At 50.6% G+C, this 26,351-nt stretch overlaps 2 protein-coding genes and 1 long non-coding RNA gene across 3 annotated transcripts; 2 read left to right on the top strand and 1 right to left on the bottom strand.

Annotated features, from left to right (window-relative positions):
- Positions 1–5,584: 5,584 nt before the first annotated feature.
- On the bottom strand, positions 5,585–6,912 carry LOC135901284 (uncharacterized). The gene is made up of 2 exons (XR_010564081.1): positions 6,634–6,912; positions 5,585–6,541 (listed from the first exon to the last, which is right to left on the bottom strand). It is a non-coding gene; the product is annotated as an uncharacterized lncRNA (long non-coding RNA).
- Positions 6,913–19,071: 12,159 nt separating this feature from the next.
- Positions 19,072–20,352, top strand: LOC135901283 (akirin-2-like). Its single transcript, XM_065431023.1, has one exon. The coding sequence runs from the start codon at positions 19,221–19,223 to the stop codon at positions 19,848–19,850; it is 630 nt and encodes a 209-aa protein (XP_065287095.1). The 5' UTR covers positions 19,072–19,220; the 3' UTR covers positions 19,851–20,352.
- A 3,334-nt stretch (positions 20,353–23,686) lies between these two features.
- On the top strand, positions 23,687–24,109 carry LOC135901210 (akirin-2-like). The gene has a single exon (XM_065430888.1). The coding sequence runs from the start codon at positions 23,687–23,689 to the stop codon at positions 24,107–24,109; it is 423 nt and encodes a 140-aa protein (XP_065286960.1).
- Positions 24,110–26,351: the final 2,242 nt, after the last annotated feature.

A 26,351-nucleotide genomic window follows, 5' to 3' on the forward strand; every position in this document is an offset into this window, starting at 1 on the left:
CAACAGGGTTCACCCGCTGTGCCCCTCCCTGCCCCAGATCGCTCAGGATTGGCGGGTCCGACCATCAGACATGGACAGTGTCTCGGAGTGCCGTTGATAGGGTAATCACGAGAATATATGTGCGCGCACTGCTCGAGGCCTTGACCGTATCGCGGCGGGACTTGTGAAATGTCTCGGTACTGAATCACCGGTCACAGCTGGCTGATTTCTTCAGCGAAATTCTGGACGGTGGACCAATACCTATAGACTGGCTACGCGGCAAGGTGATCCTGCTCCCCAAAAGGGGTGGCGACTCCGGCCTTCTACGTGATTACCGGCCATTTACAATCACTAGCGTAGTGTATCGTGTGTTCGCCCAAGTGTTAAAGGCTTGGATGACTGCGTGGGCCGAAGAGGGCGGACACCTCACTGAATTGCAGAATGGTTTTCGGCGCGACCGACGGCTCGAGGACAATTTGTTTGTCCTGAGCCAATGTATAGAGGTCGCACGAAAGGAGGAACGTGGGCTGATTAGCTGCTTTCTTGATGTGAAGAAGGCTTACGACAGTGTCCCGCACGAGCCATTGCTACGGCATCTTGAGGCGATTGGGATGACGCCCACATGGACTGGGCTTATCAGACGCCTCTATGCAGACAGCACAGTTGTAGCTACCCTGAACGGCGCCTACTCGAGCGAGGTACCGGTGGGCAAGTGTTTAAAACAGGGTTTCCCACTCTCGCCCTTTCTCTATATGCTGTATACCACATGTGTAAAATTAAGCGCACGCTATTGGCCCCCAGGGTAGGCTTTGTGGTGGAGAGAACAAGTGATGGGCTCAGGGAGCAGCAAGTGTTGCCGGGGCTGGTATTTGCAGATGACGTAGTGCTGCTGGCGGGGAACACTGGCGATCTGCAGACCCTCGTCACCAGCTGTGCCGAAGCCATGGCGCCACTGGGACTGCAGTTTAACACAAAGAAATCGGCAGTGATTGCCTTCTCTGGCCCTGAGGCACTCGGCTCGCTGACACTACCATGCGGAGGACTACTGCCCCAGGCAACTGAGTACCGATACCTCGGTGTGAACTTCAGCGCGCAACAAGATTATACGGCAAACCATGAAAAGCACCTGAGAGGAACATCCCAGCGGGCCAACCAAATACTCTGCAGAAAGTGCCTGTGGGGATTCAATCGCTTCACCGTGGTGCGAAAGCTGTGGAAAACCGTACACGTGCATGCACTGACGTTTGCCAATGCAGTCGTATGCCCCACAGCGCAGACCCGAGAATGGCTGGAACGCAGCCAGCGCGCTGTAGGGAGACTGGCTCCGGGATGCCACGGCAACGTGGCAAACGAGGCAATCCAGGATGACCTCGGTTGGTCCCGGTCTGAAGTGCGCGAGGCACGCAGCAAGCTGGCGTACGAGGGCAGGTTGCGCCTGATGCAGCCACACGGCTGGAGACGGCGTATATTTGATTACATACACCGCAATGGCATCCGCACCAGGTGGACGAAAAGGCTGCAGCAGCTGTCCAAGAAATACGGCTTCTTCTCGAGCCCTGTACAGGAGGAGACCGAGAGAAAGTGGGCCAAAGCAGTCGAGACCCTGGTGTGACACACGGAGGCGGACACTTGGCGGCGAGAAATGGAGGGTAAGCCCACACTGAAACTCTAGGGAATACAAACATGAGATCAGTTAGGAACCCCTCTACGACAACAGTGTAGCCAGCGGCCTCCTCTTCGAGGCAACGAGCCGGCGCTCTCAGAACTCTGATTTACCGCCGGCGCTTTGACGACAACGCGGGAAACGCTATGCGCAGAGTGTGTGATGCGGACGAAGAGACAATTGAACATTTGGTCCTGCACTGCGCGAGCCTCACACCAGCGCCTATAGATGACACCACACTACCGCTAGCGCTTGGCTTCTCCCCCAGCGTTCCATCTAGCGGCGGTGACCAAGTCGCCTCAACCAAGAATCGACTTAATGAGTGCAGGGCCGTAGTGCGCGCACATTAACGACCAAACTTAGCGTGCGCCTGATATTGACATTGATGGTGTGTGTGAATGCATGTGTGACTGTGCTTATGTGTGCATGTACCTGATATGTGTTACCTACCAAGGCCAGGGCATCGCAACTCTTTCACGGCGATGCCCACCCATTACAGAGGGTGAGGCCACTAAATGCAATCCAAATCCAAGTGATGCGTTGACGATGCGGAACGCTTTAAAAGCTTAATTGATCAGTGCATCAATAGGGCCTTTTTTTTTACCTCCATTTCGTTTCGCCTGACTTAGTGCTTAGTGCTTCAGGCAAGTGCGTGTATGCACTTGCCTGAAACTAAAATTTAATGTACGAGTTTGAGCGACAAATCTAAACAAACTGCAGCTAAATATATTGCGAATACGTAGCGCACGAAGACTTCTCTATTCATGTAATACATTGAAATGCTCGCGTGACCGATAGGAAAGGTTAGTTGCAGGGACGGGCAGCGAAGTGCTGGCGTGACCGTCTATGACACACGGTCACGCCAGCACTTCGCTGCCCGTCCCTGCAATTAACCTTCCCTATCGCCGCCATATCAGCGCCGACAGACAGAGACAAAATGGCCCCACGCATTCGCAACGCCAGCCTTATTGCTTGTCGTCTGCTACCTACACTAATCGAAACTGCGGTGTAGAAACTGTAGTTTCCATGCTACACTACTGCTAAAATAAATGGCATTGTGTAGGTGGGCGGATCTACACTTTTTATACACAAGTCAAGAAAAATGGCGACTGCCTACGTACGCTAGCCCTATTAAAAATAGCCCTATCATTTTACTACTCCGCTCTAGTACGGTACGCGATGACGGTGACGAGCAAACGCTGTAAGGATTGGGGGCTCAATCTCACCGTTCGTAACCAGTTGTCAAGATTGCAGTCTGGCATGAATTAGAAGGCAGCTGGCCCATGCCGTCGTCCAACTTATCCACGCTGAGGACGTTGTTGAAGGGAAGGACTGCTTCTCATCGAGAACGAGGAATATGGGTTTATTTACAGTATCTACATCAGGACGTTGCAGTTCATCAGTCTAGCATGACTGCGAGAGAAAGTACACTGAGCAGCCGCACAACAGCGGTTTATAAACATTCGGTCCTCCCTCGATCCCAAGGTGAGGGAAACGTTCGACCAGGCACCGTAGACGAGCTGGCCAGGCACCGTAGGCGGGAAGGCTTACACACACACATTTCCGCACAGGTTCACGGTCCCCAACCGAGGTCAGATGGTCTTCGCAGAACTCGGGGCTTACGTCAATAAAGGCGCATTTTATTCCCCCGAGCTGACCCCCGCAGCGCGCCCGCCGGTTGCCCATTGTCTTGCGTCTTGAACGGCGCGTGGGAAGGGGCCTCGAACTACGTTCCCTCGGGGACTCTCGTTCACAGCAGACCAGGTTGGCGGTGGCGGGATTAGGAACAAAACCTGCTTCCTCACACTCATCTTGGCTCCAGCGACGGAGAGTCGAGGGCGCGCGTATTGTTCTCCACACACAGTCGACTTAGTGACGCCGTGGCTAGAGGTTTGCGTTGGCGTTCCAGGAAAAGTTGACGCCCGCTGTCGCAACTGGCTGGCAAAATTTGCACGTCAGCGGGCCGTCACACGCCAACTATAGACGCCGAGCCGACAACACGGCATGGGTGAACATATTTAGAGGAGCGCTCGCCCCTGTTGTCGGCTAAGTAAACAGTAAGGAACAGCTGAGAAAGAGTATAGTACTGCAAATAAAGGGAAGCCCCGCTGTATCATTCATGTAAACGTGGCTTATAGTTACAACACCGAAACATTTCTTGCTGTGATGTATCACCGGCGCCGACGTCAGACTACCTGTTTGCACCAACGGCCTCCGGTCATACAGCCGTTTCGGGACTCCAACGCGGGTTGCGTTTTGCTCTAATAAAAAATGCCTTGAGTGAACTCTGTCCCACAAGCTGCGTTTAGGAGATCCAAGACTGCGAGGCATGGGAAGGCAGGTGCTTGCTCAAGGAAAATATAGTTCGCATATGTCCGCTCTTAAGCCGTATCTGCGCAGTCTTGTCATCTGGCAGATGACAAAGCGCGGACGGATACATTTTGATGTATTCGCCTTCCTCATTGGCAGAAGTGTCTGTAGCTTCCAGAGCTGCGCGGAGCTTCTAATACAGAGTAGTACAGCGGCCGTGGTAGTCTAGAGCACCACCTTATGTCTTGGCTACGACCATGGTGTAGCTACGACTACGCCTTCCGACAAAAAAAAAAAAAAGCCGACCGGATCATGGCGGATCATGGCATGGATCATGGAACCTTCCGCAAGATATTAAATATGACCGTTAGCCACTTAGAACATCACGCGCAAGCAGTGCACTAATCACAGACGCTAATAAGATATAATAGAGAGAGTAAGCGCGAGAGTGAGGAGGACGGCGCAAAGAACAATTAGTGGTTCTACCTTAGAAACTTCTTTATCTAGGCACCTCAAGTGGAAAGCGTGAGAGAGAAACCCGTCTGCATACCTGCCTCACACATAATGGGTCTCTGCGGCGGCAATACGGTGAGTCGCTACATTTCTCCAATCATAATCGCATTTACGCTGACATTCATCGTAAGATTTCTTCTTTCAGAATTTATTTTTTGTCTCACATTTACTGACATAATACCGGGCGCCTTTTTCCAGGACAGCTCTCTGATTGCCTGTTATCGCGCCTTTGATACTCGACAGTGCGCGAAAAACATGGCGCGCTTTCCAAATCACTGCGGGCTCGCGCAGGGGCGAACTTGCTGCGGCGTGACCGTTTTATAGCGTAGCTTTGATCCTGCGTTGAGCGGCGGCGTCCCTCGGCGTAACCGAGCGACCGAGAACAGCGAAGGATGAGAGAGCGAACGCGGAGCGCAGCGGGGGATGAAATACGGCGAGAGCACAATGAGCGCGAGGAGGAAAGCGGAGGAGAGTATGGCGAAAAGGCAAGGAGGAAAGCGGAGTGCCGGACGAGACATGCTTTACGGCGGCGACCAGGCATGCGGCGAGCACGTCCACCTGTACCATATATGGAAACAATGCGCTGGCGTGGGCTTCGGACCCGCTGCGCACGCGCTAGTTCTCCTGCGCCGCTGCCGCTAGAGAATGCGCTCCGCGCGAGCCACGCGTTCACGCTTTCTTAACAATGAGCTACGCAACCGGTGGTAATGCTTCGTCTGCCGCTGCTGCTGTCGCTCAGAATCAAATTCTTAGCCACAATATATCGCGAATTCAAAACACCTAAACAGCCGCGCTCAAAATTCGCATTATGGAGTATCGTGATCGTCGGTGAAATTTTTTGGCCTGCATCCCTTTGTCGTAGGTCAAGCATGCTCTTGCGAAATAAAATAATTCTTGGAAACTGAACTCCTTCCTTAACAGTTAAGTAGTTACTGTCTAAAAGTAGCTGACTACAAGGGGTGCTACGCCGACAATACGACGGAAATACGTGTGGTTGCTGCTTTCCTCAAAAGCAGGTTTCTCTGGTTTACATTATTCGAAGAAAGAGGGGTCAAAGTTTTGTTATCGATGAAAGACGCAGCACAGTGCGTAATCAAGCATATTAGTCCGTACCTAAGCCCACGCAGTTAACAAATTTATTTGAACCACGTAAACATTCCAGGATACGGTCTTGAGAAGAAACGGCAAATTCACAGCACACTTGTCTGGCTCCACTCGCCTCTCGCGAGGTTGCACTGCACACTTTCAAGTTCACACATCTAGCTGTCAGCCAAATAAAATGGAACACAAGAACATCGTGAAATATTGGCTAGGTATGCGCAAAAAGGCATTGTCCTTCCCTTTTCTCATTCAAAGGAAGCAGTAACAAGGCATAAAAAAATGCTTATCTTGAAGTTTTCTGGAAGGACCTTGGCACCGTAAATCAGTCCAAAGCACTCATCACGCTGCTTCAGACGATATTCGAGGCACCATTAATGGGAGAGGGGACAGCACAGGAACGCATGAAGAGGTTCTATATGATCCACGGAAGAAGCAGCAAAAACGGGATCACAAAGAAGGGACGTGAAGTTCATGCGCAGCGATCGGCAGTGTGGTGCGCCATGTTGAAGGTAGCTTTCTGCGGAAACTGTCGCGGGTCGTCCGTGTAATTGACTGGTCCCTGTTCGAAGGCAGCCGCCGGCGCCAGTCTGCGTGCTAGCCATCTCAAATTTTGACCCTGGAACAGCGTCAGGCTCATACGCCGCCCCAGGCTCAAGCTGCCACCGCGATGCCGGCCCCGTACCAAACATTGTGTCATGCTGACAATCGCCTTCGGTGAAGATGTTCGGGAAAGCCAGCTGCTCACCCGGTGGTCGTCGATCACTCATGGTGCAATCTATGGCTGCAGTAGACACGTACTCCTTGAAGTGGTGCGACGTTGGCACTGGGTCTTGCTTCGCAGCGGCAGCCTGGATGCCGAGACACACGGAACGGAAGCAACGCGGCTGCGCGTGCCGCCAGTTGTACGCTTCTTCGAATAAGCTCCACGTGCTCGTGCCACCACCAGGCTTCGACCGAAGCTCGTTCGCCATGGGCCTGGCAAAAGAAATGAAAGACATAAACAAACACCGTTGCCCCTCTCGCTCGTTCCTAGCCATAAAGTAAATGTACAGAATAGAGTTTCATACAATAATTAACTCTGGCGTTAGTCTTTCGAAGTTGTAAGCGGGCTCACAGAAAAAAGAACCAAGGAAGATGATTCAGCTTGCATGAGAATGATGTATTCGCCTAAACTTCGTCCTTTTAAGGCTTAATTCAAACGGCTTCTTCACTTCGTAAACACATCATTGCAAATTAGGTTCTCTGTCATAAATAATTCAATAAATACAATTAATATAGCCAGAAGACAAGATGTGAACACACGACGGCAAATTACACAAGCCCGATATTGAAACAATTACGCCAAGGACGCATGTATCGACAGGCGGCATAGGACGAGACGTTCATATGAGGGATCGCCAGCCGTTTGTGCGCAGGCGCGAGTACGAGCGTGTGTGAGAGAAAATCAGCGGGCTTTTGCTCCTTGAATATATGAGTATGCCTAGGCACTACGGGGAAGTCTCTTAGCGCGTGTTGTATGCGATTGTCTCCTAGACATGCGTGCATTGCGGAGTGGGGTCGAGTTTACGCTCCGATGCTGGCTGCCCGCGCGGTGAGGCAGTGGGCACGGAGGCCCCATTCGGTGATCGCTGTGTTTGAAGGTACGCCGGACAGACTTTCTCACGCTTGCGGCACTGGTGCTGAGTCAGTCATGCCGGACTAAACCTTTCTTACCCCTCACGGTGCTCTTTCTCAAACAACAAAAACAAAAGAAAAACAGAATTTTCCGGGGGAGCAGTAGGGGCCGTATAGTAGAGGCTCGGTGGTGCAGTATCTTCGCTCCTGGTAGGCTTTTCGTATGCTGCTGTCCGCGACTTTTCAGGAGCATTTTTGAGTTGTCCTCTTTGAGTGAAATAAACGCCCAACGTCTTAGCAACCGCGATTGAACGCCACTGCCTGGGGTCACGCCGTGAGGATTACTGGCTCTGCGTCTAGCCCCCGTAAGGTTAGCTTAGCTGAGGTTTAGATTAGGTTTAGGTTACCTTAGGTTAGGTTACGTTAGCGTAAAATGCGTTAGGGTGGCGCGGCGTATTCTGACAGCGGTTACGCCGTGCGGATTTCTGTCTGCGTCTCGGCCACGTTGGGTTAGGTTAACGTTAGGTTAGGTTCGCGTAAAAGGCTCGGGGTGTTAAGCTGGCGAAGCTTCTTGCAAAATACAATATAGAGCCCTTGAACGATGGCAGCATAACACACCTGAAAAATCCGAAGACTGTTAGCTGCATTGACGTCACATTCGCATCAAGTCAAGTGGCCCCTATGTTCGGATGGTGTACAGATTTCGAGACTCGAGGTAGCGATCACTACTCGATCCTAATCTCTGCCCTTCATTTTCGGACGTCGCCCAGAAAAGTGAAACTAAAGTCGGTAGACTGGGAAGCTTACACAGCAGCCGTAGACAAAGGGATCACAGCCTCGACTACGAATGCAGAATTAATACCGACAATAGCTCATTACCTCAAACAAAGCACCCGCTCTGCTACTAAGCATTGTAATGTACCTACTAACGACGAGGAATTCGAAAGGTTATGTGCCATTCGAAGGAGTGCCGTAAGGAAGGCTCTACGTTTACTAAGAATATCGAAGACATCAGACGTTGTCGATGGGCACAAAGACATATACGACGTTACCTCCCCAAGCTGAACTGAAATAGGTGGAGGGACTTTTGTGGGACACTGGACATACGACAACCGCTGAGCAAAATCTGGCGAGTCGTCAGAGGCATTCGCTAAGAGCCGCAACAGCTTTATCCCTTTATCGCCCTCTCATTAGATGAGCGCGCATCCCTGAAAGAGGTGGCAGAGCAGTACTGCAGGCTCCTTTCCAACGGGGCACACCCTTCTCGGCAAATTGCAAGTCATGAGCCTAGTCCACCTCGAGCTACCCTTACTGACTTAGAATTGCCATTCACAATCGAAGAGCTTACGGCAGCAATAGGCGGCGTAAACAAGTGTTCATCAGCTGGCCATGACGGTGTGAATTATGAAGCGCTCGCAAATCTATGCCACACATCTCGCCTACGCCTTCTGGAGTACTACAACGCCTCATGGATAACTGGGGAGGTTCCTACGGAATGGAAGCTTGTGAAAGTTATTCCTATATTGAAGCCAGGAAAGCAGCCGACAAATTACGCCTCCTTCAGACCCATATCTCTGCTTAAGCTGCGTAGGAAAGCTATTCGAAAAAAAATGATTCACAAACAAACAAATTGGCTCCTGGAAACTACAAAAGTTTACCTGGAGGAAATGAGTGGCTTCCTACAAAATAGGTCCACAATTGATAATGTCATTGTTCTCATCAATTGAAGAGGAATTGGTCTGTGGAAACACGCCTACTGCATTATTTTTGGACATTTAAGGCAGCATATTGTCACGTGGTAGTGACGGTGAAGAAAGCAGCCAAACTGGGAAAGACGAAACTAGCGTTTTATTGGGCGAACTTGTGCCCTCAAAACAGGCTACACTCAAAGAACGTCGACAGCGGCGAACGAAGTCGGCGATCGTCGAAAATCTGATCAGCGGGTCAAGCGCGTCGGTTTTTATACACCAGTCGTCGAATGTTCCACAGTAATCGCTGGGACCCGCGTGCCTTCCACAAAGTTCTACATTATTCACGTCGCGCACACATGCAATGAGATTACACAAGGTTCGGTCACAGACAGCGGATGGAAGCATCGATAACATTTAAGAAACTTCCGATACATGCAGGCACGTCCTGCGCTGTGCGATAACATTTGTTAGGCGGTGAAACGTGTCGCCCGATAGAGACAAACAAGTACACGTGTCAATACCCCCCTCTTAAAAGGCATCGACTCGATGCTGCAAACGAAAGTAATAAAGAAAAACACCCGCAGCAACGAGAACAACAAAATAAGGAAGTTAAATTATGGAGTTTTACGTGCCAAAACGACTTTCTAATTATGAGGCACGCCGTAGTGGAGGACTCCGGAAATTTCAACCACCTGGGGTTCTTTAACGTGCACCTAAATATAAGTACCCCCACGGGTGTTTTCGCATTTCGCCCCCATCGAAATGCGGCCGCCGTGGCTGGGATTCGATCCCGCGACCTCGTGCTCAGCAGCCTAACACCATAGCCATTGAGCAACCACGGCGGGTATAATAAGGATGTTCGTCAGCATCCGTGAAATGGTTTAAGATGCACCACGTGGACCACTTCAGATCGTGCGCGGCGCCGCTGTGAACGCAAAATGCCGTCTGGCACGACCTCATAGTCCAGTGCGTCAATACGACGACTGACCTTGTAGGGCCCGAAATAGCGTCGCAATAGTTTCTCACTCAGTCCTCGTCGGCGTATCGGGGTCCAAACCCAAACACGGTCGCCGGGCTGGTACTCAACGAAGCGTCGTCGGAGGTTGTAGTGTCGGCTGTCGGTACGCTGCTGGTTCTTGATCCGTAGGCGGGCGAGCTGTCGGGCTTCTTCGGCGCGTTGGAGATCGGTAGCGACGTCAAGATTCTCTTCGTCAGTGACGTGCGGCAGCATGGCGTCGAGCGTCGTCGTCGGGTTCCTGCCGTAAACCAGCTTAAACGGCGTGATCTGTCTTGTTTCTTGCATCGCCGTGTTGTAAGCGAATGTTACGTACGGCAGGACGGCATCCCAGGTCTTGTGTTCGACGTCGACGTACATTGCTAGAATGTCAGCGAGGGTCTTATTCAGGCGCTCCGTAAGACCATTCGTCTGTGGGTGGTAGGCAGTTGTCCTCCTGTGCCTTGCCTGACTGTACTGCAGAATGGTTTGGATGAGCTCCGTTGTAAAGGCCGTTCCTCTGTCGGTGATGAGGACTTCTGGGGCGCCATGTCACAGCAGGATTTCTCAACGAAGAATTTCACCACTTCGGCTGCGGTACCTTTTGGCAGAGCTTTAGTTTCAGCGAAGCGGGTGAGGTAGTCCGTCGCCACAACGATCCACTTACTTCCGGATGTTGACGTCGGAAAGGGTCTCAAGTCCATCCCAATCTGCTGAAACGGTCGGCAAGGAGGCTCGATTGGCTGTAGTAATCCTGCTGGCCTTGTCGGTGGTGTCTTGCGTAGCTGACAGTTTCGGCATGTCTTGACGTAACAGGCGACGTCGGCGGTCAGACGCGGCCAGTAATACCTTTCCTGTATCCTCGACAGCAATCGGGAGAATCCGAGATGCCCAGCGGTTGGATCGTCATGAAGGGCGTGCAGTACTTCTGGCTGCAGCGCTGACGAAACAAGAAGGTAGCTGGCGCGGACTAGTGAGAAGTTATTTACGAGCAGGTTGTTTTGTATCGTGAACGAACACAATACGCGCTTAAATGCCTTAGGTACTACGTCGGCGTTCCCTTCCAAATACTCGACGAGGCATTTTAGCTCCGAGTCTGCTCGTTGCTGTTTAGTGAAGTCTTCCGCGCTTATTATTCCGAAGAAGGCGTCGTCAACCTCGTCGTCTTGCGCCGGGGGATCGATGGGGCGCGTGATAGATTACCGTGAGGTCATATTCTTGCAGTCTGAGGCTCCACCTCGCCAGCCGTCCTGAAGGGTTTTTTAAGTTAGCTAGCCAACACAACGCGTGATGGTCGCTGACGACTTTGAATGGCCTGCCATATAAGAAAGGGCGGAATTTTGCTGTAGCCCAAATTATGGCGAGGCATTCCTTTTCAGTCGTAGAATAATTGCCTTCCGCGTTTGACAGCGACCGGCTAGCATAAGATATCACTCGTTCATGTCCGTCTTTCTTCTGGACTAGGACGGCACCGAGGCCTAGGCTACGGGCGTCAGTGTGGATTTCGGCATCGGCGTCTTCGTCGAAATGTGCAACTACCGGCGGCGACTGCATACGTCGTTTTAGTTCTTCAAATGCGTCGGCCTGCGGCGTTTGCCACTTGAACAAGACAAGATTTGGCTAGATGCGTTAGCGGCTCAGCGCTGCGTGAAAAGTCCTTGATAAAGCGCCTGTAGTAGGCACACATGCCAAGGAATGTCCGCACTGTACGCACTGCCTTCTTGTCGATAGGCTGCGGGAACTGTGCGATGGCAGCTGTTTTCTGCGGGTCGGGCCGTACTCCGGATTTGCTGATGACGTGGCCTAGGAATAGAAGCTCATCGTAAGCGAAGCGGCACTTTTCCGGCTTCAGAGTGAGCCCTGATGATTTGATGGCCTCTAGTACTGTCGCAAGCCGCCTAAGGTGATCGTCGAAATTTCCGGCGAAGACGACGACGTCATCCAAGTAAACAAGACACGTCTGCCACTTCAATCCTGCTAACACCATGTCCATGACGCTCTGGAACGTTGCAGGCGCCGAGCACAGTCCGAATGGCATGACCTTGAACTCGTAGAGGCCATCTGGCGTGATGAAGGCGGTCTTTTCGCGATCTCTCTCGTCGACTTCTATTTGCCAGTAGCCAGACTTGAGCTCCATAGACGAGAAGTATTTAGCGTTGCAGAGCTGATCCAACGCATCGTCTATCCGTGGAAAGGGGAATACGTCTTTCTTCGTGATCTTGTTCAGTCAACGATCATCGACGCAGACACGTAGGGCCCCGTCCTTTTTCTTCACCAGGACAAAAGGAGATGCCCACGGGCTTTTCGACGGCTGGATAATGTCGTCGCGCAGCATTTCGTCGACTTGTTCCCTTATAGCTTCACGTGTTGAAACTCGGCGCGCGCGAATCACGCGTTCCGCTGTTCACGCTTTCTTTCAGACCAATGAGAGACGCAACCGGTGGAAATGCTTCGCCTGCCGCTGCTGCTAAACGAACTGCCTGAGCAGAGGCTCAGCGCCGCCGCCGAGAACACACTGTCCTTCAGAATCAAATTCTTTGCCACAATATATCGCGAACTCAAAACACCTAAGCAGTTGCGCTCGAAATTCGCATTAGGGAGTATCGTAATCGTCAGTGAAAATTTTCAGCGTCGTTTATCTGTCTTCTTTTTCTTTTTACTTCGTATCGATGCCCCAGCGACTTTCAAGCGAGCGGCGCCTCGCTTGTGCCTTTCTGAAGCCCGACGTTTCCGTGCTGTCCTGGCGACGCAGCCTCTCCGCCGCATCTGCGGCAGCTCTGCGTATGCAGGAAACCCGCGGAGGGGACAGCGCGCATTGCGAATTAAGCAGGTGCATGCAAGGTCTCTTGCGTGCGCCCGCGTCTTTTAAAAAGCTACGCAGCGTCCGCTGCAGGCTCTGCGGGCTTTGCGGGACGTTCTCGCGTGTTCTCGAGTGTCCACGAGAGCGCATTTTTCGATATGGTTCTTGTCGACGATATGACTGTAGCTTGTGGTTGGACTTCGTGGTGGCTGATAATAGCTACACAGTTTCAGAAGCTGGCACTGAGTAACACAACCGGCTCCTGCGCGTGCAAGTCAGCAATCCTCTTCTCAACTTCTGCGTCCGGCCAACTATTGCCGTTTCGTGCGTGTGCGCTTCGCTACGTGCGCACGACCTCGCGCGTTGCATACATGATTGGTTACGGACGCCCAACAAACTTTCTAATAACCGGCTTCTGCCTGGGAAGACGCGCTATCACGTGACGCTGACGTAATCGCTTGCGCCCACCTTCTCGTCACCCTTAACATTTTCTCCCTCACCCCTTGATCTATTGTTCTCCTCTTTGCCTCCACGCACACCCTCCTCTCCCCCTCCTCCTTTATCCCTTCACCTGTTTTCTAATATAACCTACAACACCAATCGAGCACCCTTGAATTATCAGTGTAAAGCTGTCCTATTAAATTCTTGCGGCAGCAGGTTAATTGCGGATTAGTATGCAATGGCCACCGTTTATTAGATTTAAGAGCTCAGTGCTGTTACGTCTCAACACGGCCAATGGCATTAATTAGACCGTTGCCACGAGGCAACCCCATCCATCCATCCGCGCATAGACAGAAATCAACGCAGCGTTGACACCGACTGCCGACAGCTCCACAAAAAGCTCCCATACCACCACGTGCCCGCCTGAACTAATGATGAAAAAGGTCAACGTCAGATGCTACCGAAGAACGGCGCCGACCTTGGACTCGCAACGTGCTATCCTGTCACACATTCCATACCACCGGGAGGTAGGAATGACGTTAAGGTAGGATTGCAGCTAAGGTAGGAAGGCTGCTTAGGTAGGAATGACGCGGAGGTAGGAGGGCTGCTAAGGTAGGATTGCATCGGATGTGAGAGTGCTGCTGAACGATGCGATATCCTGGGCGGGGTATTGCAACCGATTCGATTATTGTGATTGGCCGCGATACAGTAATCAGATTCCCTAGTCGAGTCGCCAAGGGAAGACAACGGTTTAAAAGCGGATACCTTTCGTGCAGTAGGGCGACGTGTCCTGATGTGAACTCGGACATTTAACATGCACCTGCATGGAGTGGTCTTCCGTAACTGGAGCCGTGTAACTAATACCAAATAGACCCTTTTTCTTTCATTCCTACTATATACTGGACGTATAGTATAGTGAACCCTGGCCCTCAGTCCCCAGCAGCTGCGAAGCAACTGACCACGGCGGCGGTCAGACCTGCGACGCAGCAGAGGGTGCTAAGAATCACTGGCTCCGGACAGGCCGCCATTGGAATATGAACCTGGCAACGTTTAACGCAAGAACGTTATCTAGTGAGGCGAGTCTAGCAGTGCTATTGGAGGAATTAGAGGGCAGTAAATGGGATATAATAGGGCTCAGTGAAGTTAGGAGGCCAAAAGAAGCATATACAGTGCTAAAAAGCGGGCACGTCCTGTGCTACCGGGGCTTAGCGGAGAGAAGAGAACTAGGAGTCGGATTCCTGATTAATAAGAATATAGCTGGTAACATACAGGAATTCTGTAGCATTAAGGAGAGGGTGGCAGGTCTTGTTGTGAAACTTAATAAGAGGTACAAAATGAAGATTGTACAGGTCTACGCCCCTACATCCAGTCATGATGACCATGCAGGAAGTCGAAAGCTTCTATGAAGACGTGGAATCGGCGATGGGTAGAGTGAAAACTGAATACACTATACTAATGGGCGACTTTAATGCCAAAGTAGGCAAGAAGCAGGCTGGAGACAAGGCCGTGGGGGAATATGGCATAGGCACTAGGAATAGCAGGGAGAGTTATTAGTAGAGTTTGCGGAACAGAATAATATGAGGATAATAAATACCTTCTTCCGCAAGCGGGATAGCCGAAAGTGGACGTGGAGGAGCCCGAACGGCGAGACTAGACATGAAATAGACTTCATACTCTGCGCTAACCCTGGCATCATACAAGATGTGGACGTGCTCGGCAAGGTGCGCTGTAGTGACCACAGGATGGTAAGAACTCGAATTAGCCTAGACCTGAGGAGGGAACGGAAGAAACTGGTACATAAGAAGCCGATCAATGAGTTAGCGGTAAGTGGGAAAATAGAGGAATTCCAGATCAAGCTACAGAACAGGTATTCGGCTTTAACTCAGGAAGAGGACCTTAGTGTTAAAGCAATGAACGACACTATTGTGGGCATCATTAAGGAGTGTGCAATGGAAGTCGGTGGTAACTCCGTTAGGCAGGATACCAGTAAACTATCGCAGGAGACGAAAGATCTGATCAAGAAACGCCAATGTATGAAAGCCTCTAACCCTATAGCTAGAATAGAACTGGCAGAACTTTCGAAGTTAATCAAAAAGCGTAAGACAACTGACATAAGGAGTACAATATGGATAGAATTGAACATGCTCTCAGGAACGGAGGAAGCCTAAAAACAGTAAACAAGAAACTAGAAATTGGCAAGAATCAGATGTATGCGTTAAGAGACAAAGCCGGCAATATCATTACTAATATGGATGAGATAGTTCAAGTGGCTGAGGAGTTCTGTAGAGATTTATACAGTACCAGTGGCACCCACGACGATAATGGAAGAGAAAATAGTCTAGAGGAATTCGAAATCCCACAGGTAACGCTGGAAGAAGTAAAGAAAGCCTTGGGAGATATGCAAAGGGGGAAGGCAGCTGGGGAGGATCAGGTAACAGCAGATTTGTTGAAGGATGGTGGGCAGATTGTTCTAGAGAAACTGGCCACCCTGTATACGCAATGCCTCATGACCTCGAGCGTTCCGGAATCTTGGAAGAACGCTAACATAATCCTAATCCATAAGAAAGGGGATGCCAAAGACTTGAAAAATTATAGACCGATCAGCTTACTGTCCGTTGCCTACAAACTATTTACTAAGGTAATCGCAAATAGAACCAGGAAAACCTTAGACTTCTGTCAAGCGAAGGACCAGGCAGGATTCCGTAAAGGCTACTCAACAATAGATCATATTCACACTATCAATCAGGTGATAGAGAAATGTGCGGAATATAACCAACCCTTATATATAGCTTTCATTGATTACGAGAAAGCGTTTGATTCTGTCGAAACCTCAGCAGTCCTGGAGGCATTACGGATTCAGTGTGTAGACGAGCCGTATGTAACAATAGTGAAATATATCTATAGCTCCCCCACAGCCACCGTGGTCCTCCATAAAGAAAGCAACAAAATCGCAATAAAGAAAGGCGTCAGGCAGGGAGATACGATCTTTCCAATGCTATTCACAACGTGTTTACAGGAGGTATTCAGAGACCTGGATTGGGAAGAATTGGGGATAAGAGTTAATGGAGAATACCTTAGTAACTTGCGATTCGCTGATGATGTTGCCTTGCTTAGTAACTCAGGGGACCAACTACAATGACCTGGAGAGGCAAAGCAGAAGGGTGGGTCTAAAAATAATCTGCAGAAAACTAAAGTAATGGTTAACAGTTTTGGAAGAGAACAGCAGTTTACGATAGGTAGCGAGGCCCTGGAAGTGGTAAGAGAACACATCTACTTAGGACAGGTAGTGACTGCGGATCCGGATCATGAGACTGAAATAATGAGAAGAATAAGAATGGGCTAGAGTGCGTTTGGCAGGCATTCTCAGATCATGAACAGCAGGTTGTCATTATCACTCAAGAGAAAAGCGTGTAACAGCTGTGTCTTACCAGTACTCATGTACGGGGCAGAAACCTGGGGGCTTCCGAAAACTGTTCCACTTAAATTGAGGACGACGCGAGGAGCTACGGAATGAAGAATGATATGGGGTAACGTTAAGGGATAAGAAAAGAGCAGATTGGGTCAGGGAACAAACGCGAGTTAATGACATCTTAGCTGAAATCAAGAAAAGAAATGGGCATGGGCAGGGCATGTAATGAGGAGGCAAGATAACCGATGGTCATTGAGGGTTACGGACTGGATTCCAAGGGAAGGAAAGCGTAGCAGGGGGCGGCAGAAAGTTAAATGGGCGGATGAGATTAAGAAGTTTGCAGGGACAACAGGGCCACAATTAGTACATAACTGGGGTAGTTGGAGAATTACGGGAGGGGCCTTTGCCCTGAGTGGGCGTAACCAGGTTTATGATTATGATGATGATGATGATGATGATGATGATGATGATGATGATGATGATGAATCTTTTTGACTGCCAATAAGTGACAATACTATTTTGTCTTTTGCATTGTGGTTCTTCTTTAACGAGCTGATCTCGTGGTGGTGTTGTCCTTGTATGCATATTTGAATAAACTTGTGTGGACTCCTTCACTCCTGTGACCAAGATATAGTTACTGGACTGTGCCTTTTGGTGCTGGTTCCTGTAGACGAGACAATCTTTGTGCGTCTGCGTTCGTGTGTGTATCGTGTCTTTTGAAAATGTCTACCTTTTTCTTTTTTCTTTTCTTTGCGTAACGAATCTGGGATTTTGGTATAGCCGGCTCTGATGCGCCTACCTTCTTATGCTTCTACATCTAAATAAGAAACAACATCAGTTTCCTCAGATACAATACTGTATGCGCTTTGCGCTATAGCGAACAGACGCATTTGCATTTGACGGTGACAAATGCCGACGATATTCTGTTGCTGCTTGCCGCTGTCGCCGTCATTGTTGTTTCAATATGATTTTATCTTATTTCCCTCCAAGAGTGGCGCATACCCACTATATGGGAGGTCGACCAATAATTATATCGTTAGGGTACCTCAATGACAGCACCTCCGCGGCGGTGTCATGGAGGCCTGTTGCTTGGTACTCGCTAAAGGTCACCTCGCGGAAGCTAACCAGGCGTGTCTCACACGTCGTCCTTGAAATGGATGCCGCTGCGGACATCCATACGCCTGTTTTGCTGCATGTTTCTTTACGTGGCGGGGGAACCTCTTAGCGTTTGCCTGTAGTTCGCGGGAATTCGGCCTGCGGCAAATAATGATCTTTCCCTAGATAACCCGGGTGCTATTCATGAGATGATGGTACATACTCTAAACGTATCCAGGAATCGGGGGCTCATGACTGCTGTTCGCAGAAACTGAAATAAGGGAGCCGCAGGAGTCTCGTGGTTTTTCCTTTTCCCGTTTGGATGGTCTTCAGCTAGTCGTCCACCTTCAAGGCGCTCGCGTCCCCACCGAGAACCCACCGAGGCCCACTACGTCCGCAGGCTTAAGCATGCCATCAACGCGCCGTCCTGATTCAGGCTGCTCATCAGGTGTGTGTGGACTGGCATCCGCTGGAAACGGACTGGCGAGAAGTAGCGAGCCGAGTCGGGCTAGTGCCTACCCCGATTGTGCTGCTTACGAGACCACACTTGCTGCTCCATCGCGCGGTGCCAGTTTCAGGGGCCTGGGCCTCGCTGCACTGATACCACTCCGCTGTTACCGATGGAGGGCAGGAGGTGGACTCGCGAGAGGGCATATACGCCAGCCTAGCGACTTTCTGGAGGAGATTGGCCTGGTAGTGCGCATAACAACGCTGGATGGTTGAGCATCTCAACGCGATAGTGTACACGTGTTTTGGTGTGTGATTCAAGTGTCCCTGTAAAGTTTTCTAGTGCTGTTCACGCGATTCTTTATGCTCGTTCTTTTATACCATAAGTTTTCTTACGTGCTAATAAATACTTATTTTTCTTTATGGCCACTTATTCTCTTTGTACTTCTATCCATTTATTCCAGTATTTCCTGTCTCTTCTTACAAATCCTTTTTTTTATCTTCTCCGTGACCGCAGGACAGTTAACTTGTCAACCGAAAGGTGAGACAGTCATATTACTGGGGCCCTTTCCATTTCATTTTTCCTTTCCTAATGAACGCAATGAATTACTGCTACTACGCAAAACGTCAAGCGTACACAAAAAAACGTTCTCGTCATTTTTTTCATTCTTTTTCCCTCTCTCTTTCAAGTCGCCGGCCTGTTCTTCATGGTCATCATGTGCGCTGTTCTTACTTTAACTTTTGATTTAATAAGGAAGAAGATTTATATAAGGCGCTACCACTTTTTCTTTCCACCAACATCGACGGACGCACGCACTGTAATTAATACACGGATTATTGAATGATCCGATTTAGATGAGGGCAGTTTTACACGAAAACCTTCTCATGAGGCTTACAAACGTCCCATTCTGATATGTAAAAAAAAAACGGTGATGATGGCTCACATCTGATAAGACAGTATAATTATTGCAACGGGTTTATACAGGCTGACACGGTGATTCGATGGAAAAGGACGACGCCGCGTGCAGATACGACAAAGACGACGGGCAAGCTCTGCACGCTGCACGTCGAAGTCGTTCGCAGGCCTTGCGCCGCTTCTCCAGTTGTCCCGCAAGCTGCCTCTTCAGACCGCCGCCACGGGAGGGACTCACTTGCACTTAGGCATGTCGCAGCAAGAAATGGCTTCTTGGGCACCCAAGCGAACCCTGTACTGGGATCCCCCGGGCCAGGCGGACGAAATACCAGCGAAGAGGATGTGCCTGACACATCGCCAGGCACCAGCACCTGCCCCGAGAATGGACATTTCGGACGACATACCGGCGAAACGACGACGTGTCGATTACCTGGGTGCTCCATCAACTGCTTCAACAATGGCTGATGAGATCTATCCTTCGCCGTGCGGCGACATGCCAGCACAGCTGCTTTCAGGCGAGGCATCAGGTCAGGCCCCTGAAGGATTGTGGCAGCTGCAGCAAAGCCAGCAGAGTAGCTACCCGGAGCCTCAAGACAACTGCAGCCCACCGGAAGGTTGCCCACGTGCCGGCACCTCGTCCGAGGGCGCCGGCGCTGGCGACGTCAAGCCTCCGGTGCGTCCAGACCAGCCCATGTTCACCTACCGCCAAGTGGCGAACATTTGCGAGAACATCTGGAGGGATCGCGAAAACTTGGTACGTCAGGAGTACGACCGCATTCTGTCTACCTTGCTGGCCGAACAGCACGATGCATTTGTTAAATTCACTCTCGAGCAAATCGAGAAAAAACTTCAGGGGTGCGAGCCCAGCTACATGTCGTAACCTGGCCACGGGTGCCATATTTGAAGAGGACTCGGACGGGAATATGCATCAGTTGTGCGCTCGATGGAAACACTAAAGGAAACACTAAAGCAGCACTGTCTGTATTGGGCTGCAAATAACAACAGCAGAGATCGACAAGAGAGTTGAACGACTGCATGCTACAGTCATGTTTCCCGTCAGTGGTTTTCCAGCCTCCTTCCTTACTTTACTTTTTTTCTAAACAAGAGTTCCTTCGCCAGTTCCTTTTCCTTCTTCCTCCGCTCACAAAGAACATGTTCGGCTCTCCGATGTAAAACGCAAGAAACATCGAGCTCCTCGATCGAAAGGTGTCGATTGTTTGAACGAACTTCTTTTCTGGAGTGGCCAAGTGTCGGAACAGTGTTTTTTTTTTCTTTTGGTGTATGAACCTGTTCTAAGTCAAAGCATGAAAATGTAGAGCTGTGTGCATTGTAACTTCTTTTTTTTTGCTGTGGCAGGAATGAATAAACATTCTTTTGTGTGATTCAGTGAAACTTTGTCAGTTATTTTGTATGTTTGGACAAGCAGGTAAATGCGGGAGCAAGGAGCGCCATGCTGCAACAGGAGCTGTCCTTTAAGAAATGGTACAGTTATGTTTGTTCACAGGAGTGTCGCGGAACATTATCGGTGGCGACCAAATTTCGAAATCTTGAATTGCGTCTTAAGATAACCCCTGTTGCCTTAGCACTTCAATTTTTCCGGGAATTTTATAAGCCGATGGCTATAAATAGTTGAGAAATAAAACCAAATATTTGCCGTTGAAGGTTATGTCTTGCAAAGTCGGTCACCGGACACGTCATTACGGGATCTTTCACGTCGCATAATCGACGCCCTATGCAACCAAAGGCACAGTTCACAACTATAATGAAAAGCGTTCTGCAATCATGGCGTTGATGGAGGGCTCTGCATGAGACCAGAAAACCCGAAGTCTGCAAATGTATGAATATGTACAGCGTGGAAGCAACTTTTGTTTTTCTTTTGAGAGCAGAGAGAGAGCGGCTGAAGTGTCTGGAAGATCGGATGAGAATAAGGTGAGATGTAACTCTGGTGTAGGGGTCAGCCATGCCCAGAAAGACCAGAGGACTTGAGCTTGATTGGCTATCCCATCCTCTACTAATCGATCCGCATCTATAAGCGCCTCCATGGGAGCATGCCGCGCTGTCACCTGGAGACCAGGTTCCAGTTCAAAGTATTGCGCAGCAAATACGTGGGCACAGCGGAGGCGTGCGTTTACATGATTCATTACCTTTTGTGTGCATTATACTAAGTCCGATAGCTGTTAGAACAAGATCCTTAAGCTTCTTGGACATAACCTTACGTCTGAAGAACGTTGCACAAATACATTTCTTCTATACGCCGTTAGGCACAGACGGCTCCTAAAGCTTTCGGTATGCATCTGGAGTTCTATAAACGCGCGCTGTAAATGTTTCCTTGGTCATGTTGGTTCACAACGAAGAACAAGAAAACATAGACAGCAATCCTAGGGCTCAACCTGCAGAGCGCCTTCGATAAGGTGAAACACTCGGTGATTCTACCCCAAGTCTCCAAGCTCAACATGGGCGAAAGATCCTACAACTACATCAAGGACTTCCTCACGGACAGGACCGTCGAGCTACGAGCAGGCGACCTACAGACGCAAGAAGCTCGGGAGCACCGGCACACCGCAGGGATCGGTCATTTCGCCAATGCTGTTCAACCTGGTAATGATCGGAGTGGCCGAAAAGTTCGGGGACATCGAAGACGTCAGGCATACCATCTACGCGGACGATATCACGCTGTGGGTGACCAGTGGCAGCGACGCCCACATCGAGGGCGCGCTGCAAGCCGCTGTCAACGCACTAAAATACCAGCTGGAAGGCACCGGACTGAGATGTTCGCCGAGCAAATCGGAGCTTCTCATACTCCCACCTACCAAAAACAGCAGAGGCAAGACCAGAATACGCAAAAATGGAAAAAAAAAATCAGAATCGTAACTAAATGCGGCAACGCGATCCCCGAGGTCGGCAAAATTAGGATCCTAGGCATGGTCATCGAAAAGCACGGAAGGAACGGCGAAACCACCCGCCAACGCGATTCGTCTCCTCAAACGAGTCACTTCCCGGAAGGCTGGCATGAGAGAGGAGAGCCTAATTAGGCTCGTCCAATCCTTCGTCATCAGCCACTTCGCGTACGTTGCAGCCTACCACAGATGGCTGCAACACGAACGTAAATATCAATGTGCTGCAGAAGAGCGTACAAGACGGAGCTGGGCCTCGGAATACACAATATGCTCGAAAAAATAGCCGAAGCGCAACAGACTTCTCAACTGGAGCGGCTGTCCATGACCAAAGCCGGGAGGAAGATACTGGACGATCAGGGAATTGGACGCTCGAACGAGGTGGAGATGAAGCTCCCAGTCCCTGAAGAAGTCCGAAGAGCATGAATCCCGAGTTCAACAAGGGAAGAAGAGCGGCGAGGGCCAAGGCTCTCATCGACCAGCATGCCAACGACGAACACGCGCGATAAGTGGACGCGGCCGAATACCAACGAAACGCCTTCGCAGCAGTCGTCATAGAGGCGTCAACCGGCGCCATGAGGACGGCAGCGAGCGTGAGAAGCGCCAGAGCGGAACAAGCGGAGGAGGTAGCCATCGCCCTGGCCATCGCCGACGCAGACTGGCACAAGGTGCTGAGTGACTCAAGACAGGCGGTGCGAAACTTCGCCAAAGGCCAAATCTGCAGGGAGGCTGAGGGCGTACTGCGAGCGGGCAAACTACAAGAAAAGTAAGACTCAAGTGAATCCCGGCGCACGCGGGCGACGCGTAGGAACGCAATGAGAAACACAATGAGACGGCACACGCAGCGGCGTGAGCGCTAACCAATCGCGCTCCGGCGACAGACTGTCCGACGTGGTTCGAAACCAAAGACCGCATGACGGATTACAATGAAATCACGAAGGCCTAGCGCCTGGCTCGCAGGACTCTCCCACCCCCGCACGCGAGGCTGAGTCGAGCGGAGGCGGTAGTACTGAGACAGCTCCAGACCGGATCGCTACCGACCCCGAGACTGATGAATCGCATGTACCCCGAGGCATATCCGACCGATAAGTGCAGAGTCTGCCGGAGGGAGACCGCAGACTACACGCACATCTTGTGGGACTGCGTTAAGTATCCAGAAGAAGAAAAATCAAGAACGCTCCCGCCGCGGCTCGAGGCAGCCGCGAAGAGCTACGACCGAGACGATCAGCTCTGGGCCGTCCAGCAGGTCCTCGAGGCGCTCGAAAGGCACGGACCCAGCGAGCCGGCAACGGCGAGGGGAGGCCCGCGCCGAGTAACGGCGACTTCGTAGATGACGTAGGCCCTCGTCGGGGCGCGCGAGCGCCCAATTGCAGGCATAAATAAACTTGGCTCTAATCCAATCCAATTCAATTCAATCCAATAGCAGGCCTTGCTCCAGAGCGAGGCTGAAGACGACCAGCGATGAGCAATCCCCCTGGCCGTTGAGGCCGCGAAGACTTACCGTCCTCAACGCGTGGGGACAGCTTTGTCCTCTCCCCCCGACCTGCGTGTAGGGTAAGAGGCCGGCACCCCAGCTGGGTGGAATAATAAAGTTTTCAGTCAATCAAGGGAAAGGTTTGCCCGTTCTGACACCGCATTGACATCGAGACAGAGAGCGCGCGGCCGCACGGAGTCTCGTGGAAAGAAAGACGAGGTGTCGTATCTCTGCGCGAGCGAACGCTGAGCGCGGTGCGTGGCCTTCGTCCCCGTTCGAACGTTTCTGGGGCCCTCTGGAAGTTCGACAGCGAAGGGAATCCTCTGGAGTCAAGCGGATCGCTGCAAGATGGATGCCGGACCATCGAAACGAGCACACGGCTGGGATCACCTGCAAGGACTCGACGAGGCATCAGCAAAGCGCCCAAGACTAGCGCCTTCGTCGGATACCCCACCGACTGCTCCAGCAATGGCTCATCAAATGGATCCTTCACCGTGCGCCGGAGTCCCAGTGGTCAACATGCATGAGGAGATGCAGTGGATACAGCATCATCAGGAGCTTTGCCTCCAGTGGGCCGCCGCCAGTGTTAGGCTTCCGGAAGGTCCCGTGGGTTCGCTGCCTCGGCAGGCCTCCATGGAGGAAGACTTGCCACCTGCCCATCAGGGCCATGCTCCTTTCATCAACTTCCAAATGGGCCTCATTTGCGAGCGCATGATGAAGGAACGCCAGAACCGCATGCGTGAGGAGTTCGACCATGTGTTCTCTGCGTAGCCCTCTGAGCAGCTGTGCGCATTGCTTCAACTTGCGCACCAAGAGAGCGAGAAGCGATACGTGGCCGCCACAATCAGCTACTCGTCGTAACGTGATGGGCTTCGCTTCGCAAGGGGACTTACGCGAGCTCTGGCACGAGGAAGCACCAGGAAGAGACCTTCTGGCAAAGCCTGCACTGTACAGCAGCAATAAAGGTTGGGTCTGAACGACTGAGTCTGTCCTACAGTGGTGTGTTTACTTTGTGGAGAAAAAATTCGCACCCACCAGAGGTGCTGAGGGGCCATGGAGTTTAGATGCTGAACTCGCGGTCACGAGTTAATTTCCGGCTGCGGCGGCAGCAAACCTAATGAGCTGAGATGAAAAACTACAAAAAAAAGAAAAAGCTCGTGAACTGAGAATTATCTGCACGTGGAACACCAAGTGGTCGAAATTAATCCGCAACGCGCAATACAATTCCGTCATACACGAGTCTTTGGAACACAGGGCCCCATGCAGCGCAGTTTATTAAAAAAATGTAATTCTGGGAGGTAGGTCAGCATAACGTGAGCGAGAATGGGGCTGGGAAGGCAAAAAGCATAGCTGGGGTCGTCGTCATCAATATCATTATCTTTATCCATGTATTCGACGGGGCTCAGAAAGGAAGTCGGCGGATTGATTGTTCCTCAATGAAACGGGGCAATGCACTTTGGAGGATCGGCCATGAATCGGGCAATACAAGGGTTAAAAAAGTGCAATCAAATTTGTTACTTTTGTAAGAGGTTAAAATTAAAGGTAAATAATAATTACGTGAAGTCATAGTAAAATAATATACGTGAATATAAAAACAAGAAAAAAGAAAATTTAAGAATGCAACTCGTTTTGTCTCGCTCAGAAAATTGAAGAGGGTACCACAAACGTTTGTCAGGCTGATACCTAGTTCGGAAGTAGCAAAAAGCTAACCATCGCAATGTCGCATAATTTTTTTTTATCTCGTTGCTTCTTTACGACTGCCTCATGGGCTGCGGTGCTAGTGCCGCCGAGGAGCCTTCATTACCAGCTACAACAGAGAAGACGCGATGGACCGAAAGCGTGGATGGGATCCACAGGTGTAGCAAAGCAGCTTTTGATTTTGATCTGCACACTGCAGCGCCTTCTTGGGCGTCTCCTAATACATTTATTGCGATTCGCATTCTTTTCCTACTTTGGCCGTTTTGAGCCTACCTATTTATCTTTCTTGTTAAGCCGACCCAGTGACCCAAGTTGTCTACCAGTCAGGGCTACAGGGGATGCGCTCGCGCATGGTCGTAGTGCCATCGTCGTCATTCCAGGGTCGTGATCTTACTCACCTCATGACGTCGTTGGTTCTTTATTCTATGGTCATACGCCTTCGTCGATCCATCGACGTCCTTCCTTCTTCGTCATTCTGTTGTTGATAATGCTGTCGGCAATCAATTGCGATTATGCCTGGATTATCCTAACATCGTGTCATTGCGTCTTCATCAGATAGTCGCTACCATGCGTCCGTTATCACCGTCGTCGTCATGCTATCGTGGTCATGCCATCGTCATTCCAGCTTCGTCATCCAGTTGCCCTTCCGCCTTCGTCACGCCATTGTCTTCATACCATCGTCGTTATCCTATTGTCCTCATCACGTTGTCGACGTTATACCACCGTTATCATTTAGCAATCGCCTTGTAGTTACCATGCTATCGTCGTCATATCACCTGCATCATTCCATAGTCGTCACTCCGTCGGTATCATACGGTAGTCTTCATACCGCCATGCTCACAGGCGACCTTGTGAAGCCAGTGCCATAGCCAAGTGGGACAACACTGGTGCATGTCATATACCGAGTGTTCTTGAGAAGACTTTAGGTCATTCTTTTAAAAATCATGCGCGGCAGGTAACGCAATTATAATTTTTGAGCTGGATTGCCAAACAGGTGGATATTACCTGGGCGAGAAATCGAAATGCATAAGTGAATAATTAACAAAAATCCCCTAATTACAACTAATTACAGCGGTTGCGCGTGAATGTGCAACCGCATTCACACGTTGGCGCGGTTGCGCCTAGAGGAGCGAACGAGCTAGTTCGCACATTGTTCGCGGACGACGGACAACGGAAAGTCGCTAGCTATACACAGCTTCGCTGTAAAAAGTTTTACTTAAAGCAAATACAGTTGGACCAACAACAGCGATTGCAAGAACAACAGGAGTACGACGACTATAACGACGACGGAGATGAAGACCCCGATGACGAAAAC

The sequence above is a fragment of the Dermacentor albipictus genome, chromosome 1 (assembly GCF_038994185.2).
Source record: "Dermacentor albipictus isolate Rhodes 1998 colony chromosome 1, USDA_Dalb.pri_finalv2, whole genome shotgun sequence".
NCBI lineage: Eukaryota > Metazoa > Arthropoda > Arachnida > Ixodida > Ixodidae > Dermacentor > Dermacentor albipictus.